General features: G+C 35.8%; 1 protein-coding gene across 2 annotated transcripts in view; it reads right to left on the bottom strand.

Moving 5' to 3' along the window:
- Nucleotides 1-25771, bottom strand: part of WDR17 (WD repeat domain 17) — a 105684-nt gene that overhangs the window by 24171 nt on the left and 55742 nt on the right. For both annotated transcript variants that reach the window (XM_041752736.1, XM_041752735.1), the window contains exons 5-17: nt 25252-25503; nt 22524-22646; nt 19436-19620; nt 16992-17160; nt 13709-13800; nt 11433-11515; nt 9260-9346; nt 5438-5602; nt 3122-3324; nt 1991-2140; nt 1773-1903; nt 1347-1472; nt 132-287 (exon numbers count right to left, since the gene is read on the bottom strand). In XM_041752736.1, coding sequence (XP_041608670.1) covers nt 132-287; nt 1347-1472; nt 1773-1903; nt 1991-2140; nt 3122-3324; nt 5438-5602; nt 9260-9346; nt 11433-11515; nt 13709-13800; nt 16992-17160; nt 19436-19620; nt 22524-22646; nt 25252-25503 — 1922 coding nt within the window. The remainder of the gene's footprint in view (nt 1-131; nt 288-1346; nt 1473-1772; nt 1904-1990; nt 2141-3121; nt 3325-5437; nt 5603-9259; nt 9347-11432; nt 11516-13708; nt 13801-16991; nt 17161-19435; nt 19621-22523; nt 22647-25251; nt 25504-25771) is intronic.

Raw genomic sequence — 25771 nt, 5'->3', positions numbered from 1 at the left:
TGCCCTCAGGTAGACACCTGCCAGCAGATGGGCAGAGAAGCATATAAAGCTGGAAAAAGATAAACTTCACATTTAGCATTTCACCAATACTTAAGACTACTTTGTAGAAGTTGTTGATGTTTGCACTTTACCTCTCCAAGTCCAACCATCAGTTCACAGTATCTCTGAATTTGTCCTAATCTCAAATGTATGTCAGCAGCTTCCCTCAGCCTCTCCTCTTTGGTGGGGACACCAATTCCACCACCAAATTTAGACATCTTGACTGTTGTCAATTCTTGGGCTTCAGACTGGTTAAACAGAAAATAACATTTCCTAAATTTTGTTATACAAGAGCTGGTGATAACAAATGATTATAAAAGCATAACAGGGGCACATATTTTAAAAGCATGTAGCACTGGAAATTAAATATTTAAAAAAATCAGTATTTTTTCTCTATGAAATATGATACTTCCTCCACTATAATATTCTGGTGTGGGTGCGGGGTAAAGACTAGTTGCGTCGGGTGTGGGCAGAAAGAGGCTAAATCCCACTGTCCTTAAAACTCACCAGGTGTTGTGGTTATAGTCCAGAGGCTAAAAGGTCATGAGTGATAAAGTGATATGTAAGTACTGGAAAAAAATGTAAAAGTCTGGAATAAACATTAAAAATGACAGGCTCAAAAAAAAATGATAGGCTCACTCTAATTGGCTCCTGTTCTGTCAGGAGGGAAGACCTGTAGTCGTTAGGTAGGGTTGTGACTACAGAAAATACTCCTTTATGAAAATAACTGTTTTGTGGGACCTTCAAATCCACACCTCTAGCACAGTTCTCGTGCTCTCACAGTCACGTTAAGCATGGATATTTTATTACAAATATAAGTGCTATTTCCTCTTTCTCATCCCAGCTCTGGTTTGTTGGTACGGGGTATCACTCCAGGTATAAGGTAACTGGTGATTTTGTAATGGAATTTAATAAGAGCTCTAATACAGCCAGTTTTAATAAAACATATCCCAGAATACAGTCTTTCAGGCCTCTGAGACTAAAATCAGAGTGGTCCAAATGTCACGGTTATTTGGTAATAGGGTAAAGCATTTCAAGTAGTTCCAAGTGACCTTTGAAAAATTTCACGAGATTCAACGTATGGAAACCGTGACTGCCTTAACTAGTCTCAAATAATTCAGACTCTCAAAAAAAATAATAATTCAGACTCATAATTGGTTTTTACTGATGACTTATCTCCTCAGCGTTCACTTACTTCAGTCTACTAACTCTAATTATAGAAATCTTTCAGAATAATGTTTATATTTTAACAACGAAAAGGCAAAAATAATTCTGCTTGGGGCAGGATACCTGCATACTTGACTTACCGTTCTAAATTTAATCAGATGTTTCAAATGCATTATTCCTTTACAGTAGTTTTGAGGAAGCAAGCTGTCGTCCTGCCCTCTTATCACAGCAACTAAATTCCATAAATTGTCACTGCCACCTGGAGGCTAAAAAGGTTGATACAGAATAACCAAAGATATAATAAATGAATTTAAAAACCCCCAGAATTTTGCATCTTCAAAAATATGATGAGGCATATCTAAGTTGAAAGATTAACGAAATAATAACTATATTTCATTTATTGTTTCCGGTTTCCATTTGCTTTCTTACTCTGCACCAACTATGTTCAGAGGGACCCGCTGAGTTGGGGTGATACATGTAAATAAGTGATAATGACAATGGTTGTAATGACTCATTTTTGATTACAGGGAAAATGTTCATATTTAATTCCTATAATAAATACTCACTGATAAACATTCTGAAAACCATCTTAGTTTTTTTGCTCGAGGATTACCAGTTAGTTTCTCTATTTCGTGTTTAATATCTCTTGATACTTTACCACACAACAGAGGAGGCGTGCCTTGTTCTATGGCATGATCTAAAGAACAGACATAATTCAGTGAGAAAGGATTGCTTATAAGATACTATTTAAAAATAAAATCTAATACATGCACATTTTCAATACCAGTGTTCCCGATAATTTCTTCCCAAGATCTGTCTGCCAGAATATTTATTTGTAAAGGAGTGATTAGAGGTGTTAATGACCAGAGTCTCACTGTAGAATCACGGGAGCAGGAGGCCATAGTGAAGGGGCGGCTGGGATGGCATGTTAAACCTGATGGAAAAAACAAACCTATTTTAACTAAAGTAAACACCAAAAAATATTATTTATCTACATGTACCTCGTAACACTTCTACAGAATTGAAGTTATAAGGAAGAGTTTTAAAACGGCATTTTCATTTTGGCTGAAAATGACATAAGAATATATTACTTAGCATATTCTATAAATATGAACACAAAATTGAATAATGATTAGCGAATGGTCCTGGGTGAAAATGTTGAAATTACATTACAGTTGGGTCAGCAGTGAGCAGGCTGTCGCACCCGTGGAGTACATGGTAATCTGTGAGGTAATGGTGGATGGACAGAGGTTCTAATTATAAGAAGAGAGTTGGGACTTTCCAGTTTAGGACATCCAGCAACAGGATTCTCTCCCACACTCAGCCCCCTCTGCCTCAACTGAAAGGCCACTGAGGTAAAGTATATGGACACAAGTGGCTAGACTAGGGTCACTTTCTCCTGAACCGTTTTTGCATTCTTAATTCACCTACTTGTGCCCATCAAGATTTGGGTCAACATATGAAAGCGACATGCAGAAGACAAGAAATCGGATTTCCATACCCAGCTCAATCGTATTTAAAGACTTAGTTTCACATAAAAAAGCAAAACGTTGTCCTAACTATACAACAGTAGAGATACAGTAATGGGTAGATAAGTTACATCTACTTTATCACGGATTTCCTGTTTTACAACTTCCTTCTGAGTGATGATAAAGGGCGGGAGAAAAATCCAAGCCATGTGCGTCTGCATGCGTACGTGTGTGTGTACACACAGAAACACAATAGTTGGTCGACATTTTGGGTTATCATCTGTATATTCTGATATTTCAATAATAAACAAGCACACACTTTCTAATAAGAAAAATGTTATTTTAAAATGAAACACTGTAAGGTTTCTTTAAAAATATTGTATTTCTTAGAAATTATAAACTTCATTAATACAGTAAAATTTAAAAATGCGTGAAAAACACTTTACCATATACATCTGCACCATGATCATAAACAGTATCCAAACAAGTTCCTTCTCGAGTGTCCCATACTTTTATAGTGTAGTCCCAGCTGCCAGACACGAGGAGATATGGAATCTCAGTATTCCACATTAATCCCCTCACAGGTGCAGTGTGGCCACTAAGAATGTTTATGCAAGCATCTTGAGTGTAATCCCAGATTCGAACAGAACTGAAAACAGAATATTATGTATATTATGTATAAAATACCATTCAGGTTATAATTTGTCTAAAGTATGGACACATTCTTAGTGGCGCACAACAATGATTTCTCAGTACATCCAAAGGGCATTTTAAGATTCATGATACGTTACAATTCTTTTCTTTATAGCAGATGAAAATGAACAATTAACTAGGCCAGAGCTAGCCTATTTCAATAGATTTTCCCCCTACTTTAACTGGTCCTTTACAACTGATAATAAATCTATTATTTCACAATTTATTTACTTAAAAGGTTCTTTCTTAAAGTGAAATAGAGAAGGCTAAGAAATTACTAATAATAGGGATAAAATAATTTAATGATACACATTATTTGTAAATCATGAAAACATAGCATGCATTATGATGGGTATTATTTGAATAATCAATTCATTTTTATGTTCTTATCAAAGGGTAAATCATTCCTTCATGTTTTGGTCAATAAAATAAGTTGGTTAGTAGGTGTAAAATCACTCTAAAATCAAGTACAAAACTTAAATATAACTGGTTTCATGATATTACTTGAATCTATCAATTGTACAAAGTACAAATGTTACTGAAATAATATTTGAACTCAAAATCAATTTAAGGCCTCCAAATGCCAACTTCGCCTGAACAATTCATAATAATTTTTAGTTGCAGATTTATATCAATCTTACAATGCCAAAATATTAATACTTCAAAGGTTATATTATAAAGGAGATACATTACATATATATATATTTAATTTCTTTAAGGCATATTTATTTATGCCTTCTATAAAGATTTCCTTCTTTTTCTTTTCCCTTACGCAGCACAGGACAATATATCCAGGCATATCACAACCTAATTTTGTGCTAATTCCTGTTAGCCTTGAAGTTATTTTGGTTGATATCATACTTTCATAATGTTAAAGTGACATGTATCAAAATACTTTAATGTTATAAGTGGCGCTCACTAGAACAGGTGTTCTTGCTTTATGACAATTTAGATTAGACAAACATCAGGCTAACATTGTAATTATATTTTATAGTCAAACATAAGAAAAGCTTTATATATCCCATTGTACATAAGCATACTTAAAGGGGCTAGGCAGCATGTTATTACCTATATAGTCATATTAAGGGACCAATAAACAGAATTTACAAAAGATTTTCAAGTTTCATCCTCATAATTAAGTAAAATGTTTACTATCTTTTTGATAAATATTTCTTAGACAACGGCTGAATATCATACTTTTTTTTTTCATGTAGCAACAGAATTCAGATACTGAAGTCCATGTTAACAGAGAACAATCTCAGAAGTCAACTCATTCACTTGGACGTGATAACCTTACTGTATCATTTCCAGTGATAACCCACAGAAATCTGACCATTGCTTTTCTTAGGAAATTTGGATGGATACCAAAGTTTCAAGATGAAAACAGTCAATTATTCAATATTACACTTCTGGCTACTGTATACTATGATTTCTATCTGCATAAAGTAAGATTTTTCTTATCTAAATTTATCTCATATTCAAATACGGACCAAACTGTACTATGCAAAATCTATCCTGTTTGAATATAAAATATAGACAAGATTTCAGGAACTTTTTCACAAAACCAGAAAAAAAAAAAAAGGTTAAATCACTCTCATTTCTAAATAAATTCTCTTCATGCTAAAATATGATCATCTTGTTTCCTATTCTTAATGAAAAGAGAGTAGGACTGTTTTCCATATTAAATATCAGGACATTACTAAAAATAAACTCTTCTCTATATTTTACAGAGATTTGTTCATTTCAGGTTTTTTTTCCCCTTTCCAAACCGATCCTTTTGAAATTTTTGTTTCTTTTAACTCTGTTGCTAATAAGATAGAAATAAGCATCCATAGTAAGCAAAACAAGGAAATAGAAATCACGAATAAGATGATAATATAAGCATGGCAAGATTTAATTTACTATGGTTAAGTGCAATTAGGTAACTGTTAATTGCCTGCACATCTTTGTTATGTACATACTTAAAATATTTCCATCCCTAAGTTGGATTGTATAAATATATGAATTTCTAGAAGATTATAAGCTTATGATTTTAAGGACTAAATAATTAGAATCCAAAAAATACATACCCATCATCAGAACCACTGCAAAGTATGCCCTCGCTCAGAGGAGACCATTTAACATGGAACACTTTTGCAGTGTGCCCACTAAATACTTTCAGTGGTTGATCAGAGCTGGTGGCTACATAATAGACACGAACATTTTTATCTTCACAGCCAGTAGCTATCATGTCTCTGAAATATCGTCAATGGCACAGTAAAACATGAAAAAAAATGATATTTGTTACTGATAATTTTAAAACATACCCAGTTCTAATTTCTAAAACTAGAATTTTTTGCTTCCTTAATGAAGTTACACCTAAAACAGGTAAAAACCATTATTCTCAGAAACTGCCCTAGTGCAAAGTTTTTTTATCTTCTCTTTTAATCAGTTGAGTTTTTAATCTTAGATCAGAGATCATGGAATTCCTATTTCTATAAGTTCTTTTTTTAAAATGTCCAGATTCAAATCTTCTTGAATATTTCTCACATCTTTATATTTCATACTGTAGGTCTTAACAAGGGTCTCCAATGGTGAGTAACTGAGATCTGCTTCCTCACTGGTAAGCAAATTATTAATCACTACATGCCCTGACCACTGGTAAATTTTTTCTGTGGCATGAATACAAATAACAGTGCTTCCCCTGAAGGATGCTGGAACGTCTGCCCACAGACCAGGGTTGTCCCATCCGACAGAAAGTCACAGTCCTGGTTTCCCCATTGTCCTTGATGGCTGCACCAGTTTGAGACACTTTATGTTCCAATCAAGAATCTTCTGTAAATATGCATGGCTATGATCTTTTAATGATCTTTGTTTGTTATACTCAAGAAAGTGAGAGTAAATTAGGCAACCACGTATATCCATCTGTATATCCATCTACAACCCAAGTGGTCATATGTGGAATACTGTTCCAAATGGACTTGGGAGGAGTAGGGTAGGCCTGTGGGAATCATGGGACAACAGTGTCCCTGAGGATCGTTAACAACCATACAAAGAGGCTCCATGCTCTAAACAGAAATTACACTTTGGATACAACTGTTATCACAACCTTCCTCAAACTTCTAATTGTTGATTTCTGCCATGTGGGTTGTAGTACTTGCATTTATTTAAAGCCACATGCATAAATACACCGGTTTGCAACCTGGCCTGCCAATCTGTAAATGTGCATATTACATCTAAGTCCCACTGATAAATGGGCCAGTTTCTACATGTGGGAAAACATTCTTTGCATATTACAAATATTTACATGTACACGAGTATGTTTTTGCATACGTGTATATGGATACATGATAAAAAATCTTAACAAATTATAAACATTCAAGGAATGTATGTACAGCTATCCAAATTATAAATTCAGAGATATATTATGCAAATGCTCTACCCCTGAGCTAGACCCCCTCAGAGATATATTATGAATAAATGTTTACAAGTTCAAAATATTTTTCACGTATCTCCTAAAGGGCTACATAAAATAATGGATACTGCTATTAAAATATTTTTAAAAGGCTTTTAAAAATAAAAATGAAATTTATTAGGTACACTTGGTAGTAAGCATAAAAGTTAACTATAAAGACTTTTTTTAAAAAACAACAAAACAAATTAATGTCTAGTTTTTATTTCAACTCATCAAATGCTTAACCCATAAAACAGAAAAATAATAATGCGGAACTGTTCTGTTGGTCAGATACAAGATGACTTCTATCTATTTGTGTATTGAAGAAATATTTTTTAAACATCTACTTTGCTCTAGGCACAATGAGGGTTAGCAGCACAGTGTTTTGCTAAGAATATACTGCTAAAAATAGATAACTCAGTTGCTGATCTCAAGGAGATAACATTTTAGAGGGTGAACAGCCAATTTCTAACTAAAATTATGGTTTTTAAGATTATATGTATTTATTATTATTCATATGGTCAATATTTATGTACTCTTCCAATATCCATCCTATATTTCCTCTGTCTCCTCCCTGGTAACCATCAGTTTGTTCTTTATAGCTAAGTTTGTTTCTTGGTTTGCCTTGCTCCCTCTCTTTTAGCAAAATAGCATTTTGCTATTTTGCTTAGCATTATACTCTCTAGCTCCATCCATGTTGAATATTCCATTGTATTTATATATACACACCACATCTCACCACCCAATCATTTTAACTATATTTCTTCTTCCAACCCATGAGCATGGAATGCCTTTCCATTTCTTTATGTTCAATTTTCTTGCATTAGAATTTTATAGTTTTAAGAGTACAGGTCTTTCACCTCTTTGGTTAATTTTATTACTAGACATTTTATTGTTTTTGGTGGAATTATACATGGGACTGTTTTCTTAATTTCACTTTCTGAAGCTTAATTATCAATGTATAGAAGTGCAAGATTTCTGTACCATGATTCTGTATCCTGCAACTTTACTGAATTATCAGTTCTAGTAGCTTTTTGGTGGAGTCCTTAGGATTTTCTATATAGAGGATCATGTCATTTGCATATAGTGAGGGTTTTACTTCTTCCTTGCTGATCTGGATGCCTTTTATTTCATTATGCTGTCCCTGCTGTAGCCAGGACTTCCAGTAACATGCTGAATAAAAGTGGTGAGAGTGGACATCCTTGTCTTGTTCCTGACCTTACAGGAAAAGTTCTAAGATTTTCACCACTGAGTATGATGTTGGCTGTGGGTTATTCCTATGAGGCCTTTGTCACAGCAAGATATGTTCCATATAGATGTACTTTGCAGAGGGACTTCCCTGTTGGGCTCCTAAGATTTTGCATTTTATCCTACAATCACTGTAAGCAATGGAATAGTACACTCAGATGTTGTTGTTAAATTCTCTGACTTCAACATAGAGAAGGTCAGGTGGGAGATAAGGAAGTAGTGACAAAGAATGTGAATCCTAGAATCGATTTAGAAATCTTCTGACAAAGTCCAAAAGCAAAGTATTACTGGTTTATGGCAGGGGAGGGGAGTGGTTGGAAAAGAATAATTAGATAGATGATATCACAGGAACTGATAGCCGACTGGAAACAGAAATTGGGGGGATGATAAGGTATAAAAGAGGCCAAGGATTTTGGCTTCAGCAGCTCTGTTGTGAACATTATCAGGCCACTGAGATGGGGAATCCGGCAAGGAGGAGCTGGGCATGAGCTCACTTTGCATAAAACCTCTGTGTTATAAGTTCTCTATTTACTGAAAGACATCCTTTTGTATGTGATTTGACTCAGAATACAAATATCATAAGGTTTTAATATTTTAGTATGTATATTTTCCACTTGCAAGACAGAAAAGCATCATTTCTCGTTATTTTCACAATATCTCAAGAAAGTCTGAATTTTTAAAGTATAATTTATATAGCATACAGAGAGGTTTGAAATGTAAGATTCTTGGAAGTGCAGTGACTTAAAGGATCAATTTCAGTGAGGGTTTGACTTGGATTAATTTTTAAATCTGAGCTGATTTTTACATGGTAAATACTAGGCTCGAAAGCAAGGATGACCTTTCAAAACTATGCACATAAGTTCTATATTTTAGGAAATCATCCATTCCCAAGGCATTAGCATTATTAGGCAGCAATAGAAAGTCGTGGTGGACAACTGGAGAGATTCCTAAAAGGGTTTAGGGAAAGGCTTCTACTGTGCACTTCCACGGTAGAAGCCACATGCAGATTGGACTTAATTTCCATTTTTTATTAGTTAGTTCTATGTTTCTTCCTAAAGCATCAGCTAACATGAACAATCAATTACAAGGCTAGACAGCAAGAACATTACCTAAAGAGAGTGATGAGCATTACCTCTGGGAATAACGTTAAATTTCACGCTTATTTAAAATCTCAGAAGTTATTATTTATCTTGGGGAAAAAAATTCTTACTTATTGTTTTGGCTCCAATCACAACCGAACACAGCAGCTGGATGTTTGTATTTGTGTAGCACTTTACCATCAATTGTTCGAATAATACTGAAATTAAGTATAGTATGTTAATAGAAAAAACAACATTCTAAACACATTATTCATAAAAACAAAGCCAGAACTGAATAATTGGAACATAAATATTTTAGGATAGAGACCTTATCTTCAAAGCACAGGGAACATTTAAAAGTACTGAGTAAATGATATTACCAACTATAAGTTAAGTATATTTACATCAGATAGTACTAATTATGGCCATCCACTTAAATTAATTTGAATGTGATAAATTTTGATTTAGAAACTATTTCTAACAGAATACTTTTAGTTGAGGAAAAACATAGTTTAATACATATATTTTAAAACAATGATATAACTAATATGCATTCAATTTTCAGCTTCAAAATTTTGCAGTTCAAAATTTATATTTCAGGGATCCCTGGGTGGCGCAGCGGTTTAGCGCCTGCCTTCGGCCCAGGGCGCGATCCTGGAGACCCGGGATCGAATCCCACATTGGGCTCCCGGTGCATGGAGCCTGCTTCTCCCTCTGCCTATGTCTCTGCCTCTCTCTCTCTCTCTCTGTGTGACTATCATAAAAAAAAATTTATATTTCAAACAATTCATTTATAGGTGCTGGTTGCACATACTATTACACCAAGTCCAAGACATGTAAGTTGTAACATTGTTGTGGCATATTCTAAGTGATAAAACTAGACATTTGGAGGAACCTTTCTCCCCAAAAGAATCTATTTTAGCTACAAAATTAAAGAAACTCTAATACCCGACTATACCATTTCCATAACACAAGGACTATTGATTCCATTAAAAAAAAGATGAAGCTGTGTATAAATTAATGCGTTAGAGGGTTTTAAGTCTTTAGAAAAGACCCTCTAAAATATTAGGCTGATGAAAACTTTTGAGGCTACTGGGGAGTGGTAGTGACCTATGCTTATAAATGTTTAGTCATCACCTGTGGTATTTATCAAATCAGTGGGGTCCTCAAAGTACATGGTAAAGCTAATGGGGTATCGCATTAACAAAAAACTCTGAGATACATCTTTTGTATTTTGGTATTTATCTATTAATAAATTTCTTTTCAGGAAAAAAATCACTAATATGGCTATTTCCGAAAATTTCAACTTCCTGTGAAGATCTCTGGTTTCCATAACAACTATCTTTTTCATTGAAATTAAAATGTGAGGATGAGAAAATTGGGCCGGGTATTGCAAAACCTAACAGGAGACCATCTTTACTATATTCTCAACAACTACGCATGTCTATACCCCCTGTGAAAGATGGCCATACCTATAGCTACACAATAGCATCATCTTGATAAAAATATTTGTTTAACTCAAAGACAATTCTTTCCCTTACATATATTCCTTGGAAACCTACTTTTGCCTGGTACTTAACAGAATTAAGAAAGCACTTGTTTCTGAAACACCAGGTCAGAGATGTTAGTCACCTTCCAAAAAAAGGCATTTTCCCACAGTCATTATTTATCCCTTCTTATAAAGGCTTCTCATACTTTTTTAATAATAGCATCTACAAAAGGTGAACAAGTTTACTTTTCTAAAAAAAGATTTATTTATGTGAGAGAGACATAGAGAGCACAAGTGGGGAAGAGGGGCAGAGGGAGAAGCTGACTCCCCACTGGGCAACCAAGCAGGGAGCCCGATGGTGGGGCTCGATCCCAGGACCCTGAGATCATGACCTGAGCCAAAGGCAGATGCTTAATCCGTAAACAAGTTTCTAGAGCACTTGGTATCTCCTGAATCACCTGTAAAACTGAAATAACACTCCCCCCAAAGTGTGGTGAGGATAATTTAGACTCAGTGAAAAGTTCTTAAAGTTTCTTTGAGGCAATTCACACACAGTGTTTTACTTATACCTCGGGTAGTATTTTGTTTAGAAAGACATTACTGGTTTATTTATTTTAAGTATCACTGCACACTTATTTATTACTGATAGAGCAGTATGGCACACGCCCATATGGGCTTACCTGTATCTATGACAGTCGGTAGAAGCTGTACAAGTGGAACCTCATTGACTACTTTGATGTATATGCTAACAGGACACAACTGGTATTATCTAATGTATCTTTTACAAGCAGTACAACTTCATACATAGTACTTACCAGAAACCATCACCACTGCAGGTGGCTATTCTTTTGGAATCTTTATGACTCCAGGCAACGCAGAATATTCCATTTTTTCCATGCTTCAAAAAATGCAAAATACCTATCAATAAAAAATAATTCACCCCTTTTTTCTCTTATTTATTTACTTCTTCTAGTATTGCTTTTCTGTTAGGAACTTACTCTACATGCTGACAGAGGTATTATTGTCAACAGCAGAAAGCTGAATATATACTTTAAAAATGTAGAAAGCTATCACGCTTAAAAAATAAAACCCTGTGTTAAGAAATCAATTAAGTGGCCCTATTTCTGTTTTTGGAGATGCTAGTAGAGAGCCAGAACCTGCCTCCTATTGATTAAATAGCCATCTATTGATTAAAGCTCTGCTTAGTGCCTTTTCCAGAAGTGCCAGTGTGGAGACGAAGACAGGGATCTACCGGCTTCCTGACCTAGTGCCACCACAGCTACAGTGTACGAAATAATGCAAGCAATCGTTATTACTGGTCGTTCTTCTAAATTTCAAAGTTTTATTTTTATAAAAACAAAGGAGAAATAGTTAAGGTTTTCCCTGTAACAAATCACTCTATACTGACCTGTTCCTCTGCATTCTCGGGCTGGGGAAGGGGAAGGGATAGTTACGACCAGTATGATGAGGATTTGTAAAACCACAAGGAATATATTATACATGGGAATGTCTTTCGTCAACTGGGACATGGTGAGTAAAGGTTGCGATCAATCTATTTCCAGCTTTTATTTAACTTTATATAGTAGTTTAATTGTGGCTGCTGCTAAGGAGAGACTAAATTGACATTTTATCTTGAGTTTTAGGGTGACCTTACTAAAGTGGTCTCCAGTTGCTGTTTTTTCCTCTTTGCGGGGGTGAAGGTAGGTAGCTATATAAAGACTGGTATAAAGTGGAGGCAGTCTCTATACTCATGTAACTGAAGGAGTGGAGGCCCCCCATCCATCAGTTTTACCCCAGGAAAAGGGCACCTAGGGCTTCTCAGATTCCTGCATTTCCTTCTGTGAGACATCCGTAATTCAGTTAACTCAAGCTAGCACTGCCCGACATCTATTATCCTAGGTTTAAGCACTTCTGTATCAGCCTCAACTAAGCTCCCGAATGCTGGGAAGACAGGCATGGGTGTGAGACACCCCTGATGCCAGGGTGCAGTGCTGATGGGCAGATATTGAGGTCACAGAGGCCACGGGGTAGATGTGATGCCTCAGGACAGCATCTTTGATTTTAGGTCAAAAGTTTCTTTCTCAGATTCATTTCTTCTTTGCTTTTTACATGACTATTATGGGGCAAGTGCTGTCCTTGATGGGAGGGCAAAGAGCAGGGTGGGGGTACTGCTGAATTTACTGTTCTGTAGAGAAAAGGAGGGATGTAACTGTATACAGTCCTTTGTCAACGCTTCCTCTGAGAAGCAACACTGTTTACTGGTGGTTGTAAAGGTCCCCTAATGCTCTGCATCTGCCACAGTGCTGTAGTGTCCCCTAAAAGATCACAGCTGCTTGATCCTCAGAGGAAGATCAGGCTTTTGTATAAGTCTTTCAAAGTTTCAAATATAAGGCATTTTCAAATAAGTTATATATTCAATAAACTTCAACAGTAATCATTGGATATGAATGAAATTTCAAAAGAGTGAGAGGTCCTTTCCTATTTCCCTTGATTCACATGCAACATATTATCATGAGATCACATGTGGTGTCCAAATATTAGTGGGACTCTGTAAAAGAGGGGATGACAGTTTCACTCCAGGCAGAAGTAAGTACAATCTGTGACGCTAGGAGCAGGAAGGGGGGAGGTATTAGTGCTTGTCCTGGAATAACAGAATTCGAGAGGAGGACAGAAATCCAGGAAATTCTAGAATCCAACTTCACCATCTTACAGGCGAAGAATCAGGTTCAAGACATTAGATGATTCTCGCTATGTTAAAAGCTAATTGTTAACAGAATTTAGTCTGTAATTTGGAACTTGTCCTGAGTTTAGTCTTTTTACAAATATTGAATATTTGCCCAGATAATTTTGTGGAGGATGATTCAGAATTCCTTTGAATCTCTAATGCAACTTTAGGTGAATTCTTATATCTTAGACCCAACTACATTTTTCAGAGTTCATTTTAACATGTATATGTTCACTTGGATTTTTTTTTTCCAGCGATAGAACATAATGTAGACCTGGTGATTATTAAATTAAGACAGAAAAGCATTTACAAAAATGAGGTGGCATAAGACATTGTACTACTCAGGTAGCAATAAATATACCTTACCTCATTGAATCGTTGCACCATTTTGCCCCTTTTAACATCCCAAATAAAAGCACCATTTCGGGAAGTTGCTCCAGCAATACAATTTAAATCACCTTGGGAAACAATTTGTTAGACATTATGTGGAATGTTTGCCACAGATATAATTCTTTTTTTTTTTAAGATTTATTTATTTATTTATTTATTTATTTATTTATTTATTTATGATATATATATATATAGAGAGAGAGAGAGAGAGAGAGGCAGAGACACAGGAGGAGGAAGAAGCAGGCTCCATGCCAGGAGCCTGACGTGGGACTCGATGCCGGGACTCCAGGATCGTGCCCTGGGCCAAAGGCAGGCGCTAAACCGCTGAGCCACCCAGGGATCCCCTGATATAATTCTTTTCAAAACGTAATTTTTGAAAATGTAAGACTTGCAATTTGCAAAGTAATTCTTTTTAAGTTTTCTTTTGCAATGAAAATTATCAAATGTATGCAAATAGAAAGAGAATGGTATGAAGAATCTACCGCACAGCTTCAACAATTCTCAAAATATGGTCAGTCTTGTTTTGTCCCTCCTGGGTCTCTTTGGAGCATATCTCTGACATTCTATCATTTCATCAATAAATACCTCAGTACAGATGTCTAAAAGACACATTCATTAACATGACCAACCTATCACAATCATAAATACCAAAATTTTCAATAATTCCTCAATACTATCTCCTTTCCAGTCAGTATTTACATTTTGCTTTACATTACATCTAGTAAGTTTTTTTCTTTTTGGTTGGGAAAGCATTTCTGTAAGCAAAACACATGAAAAAATTCAGATTTTTTTAAACCAAAAACATAAAGAATGTTCTTTGTTTTTAAGAAATAAAAAATCTGTGAAAATCAAACTGCTGCTAAGTTAGTAGATTATCTAGTATTTAAATATTTTTTGCAAAAATATTTTTTTTTGCAAGGCAGTCAAAGAAGAGGCTTTCTCCATTAAAAGAAAGGAACAGTGGTCCCATGCTAGTTAGGAGTTAACACATGGTGGAAATACTTTGTGATAAATGATTATATAGCTAAAAACATAAGTCCTTACCATATTTCTAGTATTTTCACTCTGATCCCCTTTTTGGGTCCTCAAATTATTAAGGAGGAGTTTCCAAATTAATTTATACTTTTCTTTTCTTGTGGGAGCTACTCTAAAATCACACAAGTTATGCAATCCTCCAGCCTCAACCCTACTTCCATCCTTATCAACCTTCATTAATCTTTTATATTTTAACCATATTAACTAAAAGTAGTGATTCATTACTACTTTTTTAATTTTCAAAAAATTAAAGAATGGCCATTTTCTAACATCTTTACTTTCCTGAGGACGAGTCTCCATGTAGAGAGTGAAATGATGCTTTAAGTAACATGGGGGCTTATGTGTGATGAATTAGAACAACGGTTTTTACGGTTGCAACTTCCTTTTAAGTTTTAGGTTGGAGACTTATGTAACATCTTCTAGGAGGAAGACTGTCTACCTAGGAGCTGCCCTAGCGCTGTGTCACTGCCCTGCTGGCCAGGACCCTGCTGCACAGGAGTGGAGGCCACTGCCTGGCAGCCCAGGCTGGAAGATCAAATTAATAGCCGTTCAGACCTGACTCCACCACCAGTCACTATGCACGTCGTCTTTGATTGGTTATTCAACCTCTCGGACCCCCAACCCTCTTTAATAAACGTTAGTAATCCCACGGAAAACAGGGATGACTATGAAGAAGGCAGTAGACCTTCTTAGGCAGAGACCTAATTAGTTTTTTGCCTTCCTTCTTAACTGGTGAAGTAACTCTATGTTTTCAATCAGCCTTGTGTCCATATGGCACTAAGGATGTTTTGCTTAAAGGAATGATTACCATCATGAAGAGTTGGAAGTAAACCTTTTTTCTGGATCTTTTTTCCGTCATGCAATTTGAGGGATAAATAAAACAGCAGTACATTCTCAGCCTTTTTTGTATCACAGATCTTTCTGAAAATCTAAGTCCTATGATAATCTTTGACAGATAGAGGCATATATGTATACACACACACACACACACAAAGTTTTAGCATATATATATATATATATGCTAAAACTTTTAGCATAAAATCCGAGAGATTCCCAGAATCTCTGAAGACATCTAAAACCAGACAGCCCAAAAATTCATGGCTAAAACTCCCTGTGTATGAGAAGATATTCTAAAAAATGAGCTATATTGTGGTTATATGTGAGTTTTAAATTAATATGTTACCAATAGGACAAATAAGAAAAGTATTCTATATACTTTATAAAATGAAAAATTCATTTGGGGGTGCAAAATGATATAGGGAAATAATATTTTGAAAAAAATGTCAGAGATAGGTTTCAAGGACATCTTTTCTTTTCTTTATGTATGGGAAGGTATAAAAATAGCCCTTATTTTTTCAGAGATCAAACAAAAGACCCTATCTGGCATAAAAGTTCTTCAATATTACAGAGGTGGAATTTATATACAATTACATGGTGGAAATTGAACTGTGATTTATGTATAATCATTCATATTTACAAACAGATGGATCAGGGAAAGATATGTATGATAATTTGTTTTATTATTTCTTTATTTTCATGTATTTGATTCACATGAAGATTTTATTTTTATTTTTTTTGATAAATTAATTTTTATTGGTGTTCAATTTACCAACATACAGAAAAACACCCAGTGCTCATCCCGTCAAGTGTCCCCCTCAGTGCCCGTCACCCATTCCCCTCCACCCACACATGAAGATTTTAAGGAAAACTTTTGTCACATAAAATGTTTTATACCTCTAAAGGCATAGCTATTCAAATGCAGCTAAAATTAGATGGGTCAGGATCATCTCTATTGATTGTGGTTTTTTTTTTAATTTTTTTATTTATTTATGATAGTCATACAGAGAGAGAGAGAGAGAGAGGCAGAGACATAGGCAGAGGGAGAAGCAGGCTCCATGCACCGGGAGCCCGATGTGGGATTCGATCCCGGGTCTCCAGGATCGCGCCCTGGGCCAAAGGCAGGCGCCAAACCGCTGCGCCACCCAGGGGTCCCCTGATTGTGGTTTTTCTATATGATTATGTCATATAGAAAGGCCCAGAAATCAAAGTGCCTTGTGCAAGGGGCAGTTTATTTGAAAATCCCACAAAAACTGAGCCAATATATGGGTTGGCTCTATAGTCATCTGGAGCAAGGTGGCAATATGAGAAGAATATAAATCACATGAAAATAAAAGTTGGGAAAGTCATTTAATTATATTCTTGATTTTAATAAAATACTTCTTACCTGGAGCCCATGAAAGGGAGTAAATGACCCCTTCGTTCCCCGGGGAGGTGTACACTGCTGTTAATGTGTTTATGTCCCAGACTTTTATAGTGCCATCAAATGAAGCTGTCGCTAAAAGATTGGGATCATCAGGTTTGAATTTGCAGTCAAAGATAGTTTCCACATGTCCCTAGGAATGCAGCACACAGAAGTCACAACTACTGAGGGAAATTTATGTTATTAATAAACAAACCACAATGTATATAGTCAAGTTGACATATGTACTACATTTTTTAAGTATTTGTGTAATAATATATAACATATACACAATTATCTTAGCACAGAATTGGAATCACCATTGTTGCTGAACATTCTCTGTGCTGACCTAGATTTTATTCAACCACAATGCCTCTAATCCCAACTAAATACAAAGATGTTCAAAAAAGTGTCATTTGTCAACCTTAAGAATGCAAAACACATCTTTTTTTTTTAAGACTTTAAATTTTACTTATTTATTTGAGAGAGAGAGAGCACAAGCTGGGGGGGGGGGCAGAAGGAGAGGGAGAAGCAGACTCCTCCCACTGAGCAGGAAGCCCTAGTGGGACTGCACCCCAGGAGCCTGGGATCATATTCTAAGCCAAAGACAGGCGCTTCACTGATTAAGCCACCCAGGCACCCCAAAAATGTATCTTTTCTGATTATCATATGTGAGATACCATGCTAGATATATATAAAGCAATTAACTATTAGTAGTTATTATTTTATTCTGGAAGTATAATAAAAACCAAAATGAAACTGAAACTATAGATCCTTAAATGCAAATATCCTCTATTTTTTTTATATCAATGACATACTCCAAAAGAACTTCATCATTTTGGCAGAAATAAGAAGAATCCAGCATAGCCTTGATTTTTCATTAGTCTCGTTCAAAATTTTCTAACAAATTTACTCTTTGAATGTTGTAAGGAAAAATATCACTTTCTTCTGATTGGCATGCATTATTTTTTAAAAGATTTTAACCTAGTCATCAATGAGAGACACAGAGAGAGAGAGAGAGAAGCAGAGACACAGGCAGAAGGAGAAGCAGGCTCCATGCAGGGAGCCCGATGCGGGACCCGATCCTGGCACACCAGGACCACGCCCTGGGCCAAAGGCAGGCGCCAAACCGCTGAGCCACCCAGGGATCCCCTGGCAGGCATTTTTAAAGTGAAAAAAAAAAACCACTGAAATAATTCATAATCGAGGAAAATTTTAGTTTTTATAGACTATAAAATAACAGAGTTTAATATAATTTAATACGAAGATACATACTCAACAGAAAGTCTACTGAACTTAGATCGCATAACCACTCCTTTGCTAATATAAGTTTTTTTACAAATTTAAACGTTTTGTTATTTTTTCTCCCTTAAATTTCATAAATTTTTTGGAAAGTAAATGGTACCTTAAAGTATAGAAAGAGTTTACCACACTGGAAAAATATTTTACATGGCAAGAAGACTAAAAAATCTAGAGAATATCTGCAAAGGAATATATATATAAATAAGCTACACATATATATTATTATTATATATAAGGGTGATTAAAGCTCTAGATTCCTTTTCTAAATTTTTCTACGTTGAAAAAAAACAACATTTAAAAGTTTCTTGAATGTCTAGCTGAATCTAATGCAAACCTGTAGAAAATAAAAAAGCATTTTTATGCACTCTGAAATAGGGAGACTTAAAGCTGATTCTTGACAAATATTAATTACAGTACAATATATATTATTACATGCCTCCATTGGTTCACAGATTCATTAATTCAACAAAACTGATTAAACTCTTGCTATGTGCCAAGCACTATTTTAGATGCCTGGCACCAAGGTAAGGTACCTTTATCCACAGCACAGAACCAAACCAGTCATGAATGTGAGACCCGTATTATATTTTATATGGAGGCTTAACGATCAGAAGAACAAAAATTTATAGAATCACAGAATCGTGTTGCTTTGGTAATAGCAACAAATCTTAGAAAACACTGAATCCGACCCTTTGTTCATTTCACAGACATGAGCAACAAAGTTTGCAGTAACTGGCAGAGATGGGCTTGTCCTTCCTCCTGAAAGAATATTTCTCATTTTGCTTCCAAAATACAGTACAGCAAATGTAATTTTCCAATACTATATGAAAGATCAACAGGGTGTACACAAAAATGGGAAGACTACCAACCATGCAGAGTAATCGTGATAAGCTAAAGAAAACATTAATATTTAAAGAAGTTTAACATTTAAAATTTAAAGAACTGCCATAGTTTTATCATCCATCATTCCATACATAGTCTAAAATGTTTCAGCAAACCAAGATAAGGTCCTAACATAGAATTCTTTACAAAAGTAACTTTAACAATCTTGGTATGTAAGTAAAAGTAAACTTCATGAACAAACACATAAGTGTTGTGTATAAAAGAAGGAAAGACCAGAGACATACCAAGTCCCTAAGAAAATCCCATTTCTTGGCTCCCATGTCATAAAGTCCAACTCCACCATCCAAGAAACAGCACACTGCATGCCCAGGAGGAAGAGAGAATGCCTGATTCTGTGTCAGAGTCGGGGGTGGAACTGCTTCACTTGTTGAGGACGTATAATGATTTTTAGTTGGAGACTGGGTTGAAACTAAAGAAGAAGAAAATACACAAGTAAATATTTACAGCAACAGGTTCCCATAAGCTGGAATGAAGCCACAGGGCTTAATTATAAAGATTTCCCTTTATTTTCTTTTACCCAGAATTTCTATCAGTGAACCATTAGGCAACAACCACATTTTCTGCCAGAGAAGTACTTCCTCAGCACTGCCAAAAATTATACAGATGTAAATGTAAAAGTGGACGCTATTGTGAAGAGGTGTATAAACATGCAGGTGGAGCAAACTGGATGAAAATTAGTGAGGAACCACAATATGTTGTGAATATTTGGTTTCTTAAGGCCCCATAAATTAAAGCACAGCATGATTACTTTCTAATTAGAATCTTCTTTCAAAATGCTGATTAATGGCTTACTTCCCCCTACACACACAAACATGCATAACAATGTCTTTATTTTAAAGCTAATAACTCTCTTCCACTAATTTCCAATCTAATGAAAATAATTATTTTTAAGGCTCCTTATAATTCACTGTAATTTAGCACCCAAATTCAGAATCGCAACTGCCTGACATACATTTGCATCTCAATTTTTCTTTCTTCTTCCTTGGGTTTTTTTTTCACTGTTTATTCACTTCCATTTCTCAACTTTAAATTTTATGTCTCTTACGTATATCCTTTGTCTTGTATTTTATCTTCAAGAAGTTTTTCCTTAGAACATGAATATTCTCCTTACAAACATAATTCAAAATAATGATACTGCTGGAAATGATCAGACCAATTTATATTTTTTAGACCAATCTATATTAATTACATAGTGAAATACAGATAAATATTTCCCAGTAAATTCTCTTTTTAATCCAAATGTGATATTCCTTATTGCATTCATTTGGATAACACTCGTTTCTCAGACTCTGAGAATGATAGCAAGTCCAAATTAGCATAAACTACTAATAACAAACGAGGCATTTGGTTCAATAAAATACTGCTGATGGTTTCATTAGAATTAATATGTTCATTGGCTGGTTTTTCTAATATTTTAATTTACTGACAATATGGTTAGTGTTGACACCTTTTATGCACCTATGTATCTGTAAGTTATATTTTTAAAGAATTTGGTGAGTATGTCTACAACTAAAATTTTTCATTTTCACATAATTTTTATTCCACACTTTGTTACTTTAAAAAATTGGGGGGGGGGGGACAAGATGTCTAACAATAGGCCTGAAAAGATATGCTTAATAATGACAAGATTGGTATATGCTTCTTCATATTTTTGGTTTTTTCTCTAATGGGCAGGAGCTACTCTTATAATAAGAAAAAAAAATGAAAGAAGAGAATCTGTAATATTTCAGTCATCCCGTAATAGCAACCAAGCAAAGAAAACAAAAAACTTTAAAAAGGTAGAGGATGCATAAACAATATGCTGGCTTCCAGCATATTACTTCTCTGTCCCTAAGGTTTCTTTACCCTCTAGTTTCCAGAAGTGTTAGGACTCCACAGAAAAACTTAAAACTTTTTTTAAAGATTTTATTTTATTTTATTCATTCATGAGAGACACAGAGAGAGAAACAGAGAGAGAGAGAGAGAGAAAGAGAAAGAGAAAGAGAGGCAGAGACACAGGCAGGGGGAGAAGCAGGCTCCATGCAGGGAGCCTGACGTGGGACTGGATCCCAGGTCTCCAGGATAACAGCCTGGGCCGAAGGTGGCGCTAAACCGCTGGGCCACTGGGGCTGCTCAAAAAACTTAAATTTGTGAAGTCTGGAGGTTCAAACACAGATTGTCCCCTATTTTCCATTACCCACTATATTTGCTACTAAATTTGCAACCAAAATAACATTACTTTGAATAGCCCCTTGGTGTATGTAGGTTATACATTCACACACACACACACACACACACACACAAATATATATAATGGAATATTACTCAGCCATAAGAAGAATGAAATCTTGCCAACTTGTGATGAGCACTGGGTGTTGCAGTAAGTGATGAATCACTGAATACTACTCCTAAAACCAATATTGCACTGTATATTAACTAACTAGAAATTAAACAAAAACTTAAAAAGAAAAAAAAACAGATTTTAGATGATTAAAAAAAATGAATAGCTCTTGCTAATTATTTAGTATATTATGAAGACAAACAGTAGTAAGGAGGAGTCAGTAACTCTTGACTGCTCAATCACTACACCCCCTTTCCCATGTTCTTCTCTGACTCACACAAAGATGAAAGCACTACCAGGCACACACAGTCATCAGGCCTGGCTTACTTGGAAGTCAATCCCTTTTCTCTCATGTTTAAGAAAAATTCAAATTCTAAACCTCTCCCCAAATTCCAGAGTTTTGCCTTAATAGCCTAAGTGCCTTTTGTTATTTTTTCTTAATTAGAGAAGCAATAAAAGGTAACTGGAAAAAAAAAGTAAACAAAAATAAAGAAAGAATATCCCAAATAGCAACTACTAATCCAGTGACATCTGGTATTCGAACATGGAATATGTGTTCCAGATCCTATATTTCAAATATTTAGGTTATTTCAACTTTATTATAACCCTACAGTGTAAGAGCCACACTTAAAACATTAAGTCTCCTTGTTCAGACTAATTTTATATGATCCATTACTCTTGATATTTCTTGTTTTCACCAATATCATTTCCTCATTTTCCCCATGTAGATAATTTGAGATTATCTTAATATTCTCATTTATTAGCATTTTAAAAATGTACCTTGGTTCTAAATATTTTCAACTTAGTAATATTAGCTATTGGGTGGCCTTGATGGTTCTTTTAGTATATATATATTGTCAAAGGCTATTTTTTTTAAAATCTGCTTTTCAATGGCATATTTTATTTGGTGTTTATATCATTCTATCATTCATCTTATTTGACAGTAGCAAGTTTGACATTGAAAAATATTAAATTTTGATATTTTTACTTACACTTTTTTCTTGGAGGAGAATTAAGTACATGTAAGCAATGAAACCCTGTTTTCTTTAATTTAAAATTCTCAATAGGCGTTGTTTTTGAAACATTCCAAACACGCAAAACACCCACTTGAGAATCTAGTCAAATCAAGAAAAAAGAGTTAACTAATTTTACTTGAAACATAAAATGCCCATACATAAAAGTAGTAACAAAAACGTCAACTTACAAGATTTTTAGCACCACTTATCGGCATTCTTCAAACAATATTATGCAGTAACACAAAGAAACAGATGAAATGCTATTCATCCTTTAAATTTTTGGCTTATTTTGCTTTTTTCTGTTCTGAATCCTTTCCTGGGGTGAAAAACTGCCTGCTTTGGCAGCTTCCTACAAAGGTCATTATCAGAGTTTGATCCCCCGAAAAACACCCCCCTGACACATTTGCTCTAGGAAAGCCAGCTACAAAAATTTTCTACCCATAATATTAAATAATACGTTGTCTTTGACAGGTCTGTAAACTGGTTCCTTGCAACCAAGACTGCCAAATGTACTGAAAGACCAATTAGACAGCTCTCTCACTTCCAGAAAATCCCTCCAATTATATATAACCTGCTTTGGAAAACATTTGGGCAATTCCTCAAATAATTAAACAGTCACCATCTGACTGAGCAACTGTACTCAACAGAATAAAGACATATCCACACAAAAACCTGTGCATCAACGCTGTCACAGCATTAAAGTAGAAATGGGTAAATGTCTGTCAACTGATGAATGGATGAACAAAATCGGTCACGTCCATACAATGGAATATTGTTCGTCCGTAAAAAGGAATGAAGGACGTACACTACAATGTGGATGAACCAGAGAAGCCAGACACATGTACTGAACGATCCATTTCTATGAAGTGTCCAGACAAGGTGAATTCCCAGAGACAGAAGGTAGGTTAGTAGTTTATACACACACACACACGTGCACTTGGGGCCACAGAGAGGGGTTCATGAAGAGTGATGGCCACTAGCAAGAGTCTATGGGGGCATGAGAAAACGTCCACAGGGTGGTGGAGGTCACAGTTGTACATCATTGTGATGACACATCACTGAACTGCACGCTTCAAAATGCTGAGTTTTATGGCATGTGAATTTTAACTCAGGAATTAATGACAACATATTTAAAATATTCACGTCTATCATGTCCTACGGAATGAAAGGCAGTTATGATGTGTAAGTAAGACTCCATCTACTTCCACGCGTAATAAATATAAGTGTTCAAAGAAGTAAAGAATTTCTTCAAGACAGTGCCAAGGATAAAAACTCTCTTATTTCACATTGCACAAATATGGGAAATAGTTATAAAGTAGCTGAAAGTACTCAGTCTTTCAGAGGCCTCTCTCTTGGATCCTAGGAAAACAGGAGAAGGGAAGGCGCCTGGGATAAAACTCTCTTATTTCACATTGCACAAATATGGGAAATAGTTATAAAGTAGCTGAAAGTACTCAGTCTTTCAGAGGCCTCTCTCTTGGATCCTAGGAAAACAGGAGAAGGGAAGGCGCCTGGGTGGCTCAGTTGGTGAAGCCTCTGCCTTGAGCTCAGGTTATGATCCTGGGGTCCCCAAGTCAGGCTCCCTGTTCAATGGGGAGCCAGCTTCTCCTTCTGCCTCTCTCTCCACTTGTGGTCTCTCTCTGTCTCTCTCAAATAAATAAATAAATAAAAATCTTAAAAAAAAAAAAAAGAAACAGGGATCCCTGGGTGGCGCAGTGGTTTAGCGCCTGCCTTTGGCCCAGGGTGCGATCCTGGAGACCCGGGATCGAATCCCACATCGGGCTCCTGGTGCATGGAGCCTGCTTCTCCTTCTGCCTGTGTCTCTGCCTCTCTCTCTCTCTCTCTCTGTGACTATCATAAATAAATAAATAAAAGTTAAAAATAAAATATTAAAAAAAAAAAAGAAACAGTAGAAGGAGTTAATTCCTAATTATTAGCTTTAATGCCCTCATCTTCCTATCCCGTCACTTCTTAGCTTTACTAATTCTTTCATGACTTGGGAAATCATAAAGGAACTTCCTTTCAAGCCATAATGATAAACTGCATTTTCATTTCCAACTTAGGTTGAAAGTACCATGTCTACCTAGGTACCCATGGTCACTGTCCAAATTATCAGTGAGGCTCACGGAGCTCCCATCTACATCAACTGTCATTCTAGTCAATACTTCTACTGTCATCTTTCCATTCCCGAAACTGAATTGTCTTTGTCTTCTATACACAAACAAAAAAACATGAGCACATGTGTGCACATATAGAATACGTTCCAATTTATTACTGGAAACCTGGAAAACTGGGCCTTATTTTCACTTTTTAAAAATATTTTATTTATTTATTTGAGAGAGAGAGAGAGAGAGAGAGAGAGAGAGAGAAATCACAAGCAGGGATGGTGGCAGAGGCAGAGGGAGAAGTAGACACCCCGTGGAGCAGGGAGCCTCATGTGGGACTTGATCCCAGGACCCTGAGACCTGGACCCGAGCCAAGGGCAGACGCTTAACCAACTGAGCCACCCAGGCACTCCATTAATTTCATTTCTATTTGCACTATGTTAATGACATACAGTAAACTAGGCATTTACTATAACAAATGATAATACTGGGATATTAATACATTTTACACAAAAGTAACCAATAAAAGAGTATAATTTCCCTGACTCACACAGAGAATACACATATATTTAAAACTCTGGGGAACAGGGTCAACTTACCCCCAGTTACAAACATCCCAGGAGCACTGGGAACCCAGGCCAAGCACTGAACGGAAGCTGCTGCACTGGGAAAATTAAACGTTGTTATGCAATAAAGGGATTCTGAATCTAGCAGGCGAATTCCAAAATGCAAATTAGCCACCAGGAGATAATCTGTGGACAGTGGGTCCCATTCCAGGGCTGTCACTGGATCCTCTTCATCTGTCCCTTCAAGAGATTCAGGTCTCAGAACATGCTTCTGACTTTTATTACCTATTAAGACATAAAGAAAAAGATCTTAAACAAAACACTCAAAAGAAAAGCCACGACTGAGATGCTATTACTTTCCTCTCGGCACACCAGTGGCCTCTGAGAGTACGGGGACACAGATCTGGCATTTCTGTGCAGAGGTCATCATCAACACATGGGTGCAGGGGGACGAGAGGAAGGTCAGACTGAACTGCTGGGTTTGGCAATCTCTAGTGCCCTGCCTGTTCTCCTATTTGTTACTGAAATCCCAAGGGAAAAGACAGATTAAACA

The sequence above is a fragment of the Vulpes lagopus genome, chromosome 4 (assembly GCF_018345385.1).
Source record: "Vulpes lagopus strain Blue_001 chromosome 4, ASM1834538v1, whole genome shotgun sequence".
NCBI lineage: Eukaryota > Metazoa > Chordata > Mammalia > Carnivora > Canidae > Vulpes > Vulpes lagopus.
The sequence above is the reverse complement of the archived record's forward strand: the minus strand, read 5'-3'. Positions and strand labels throughout refer to the sequence as shown.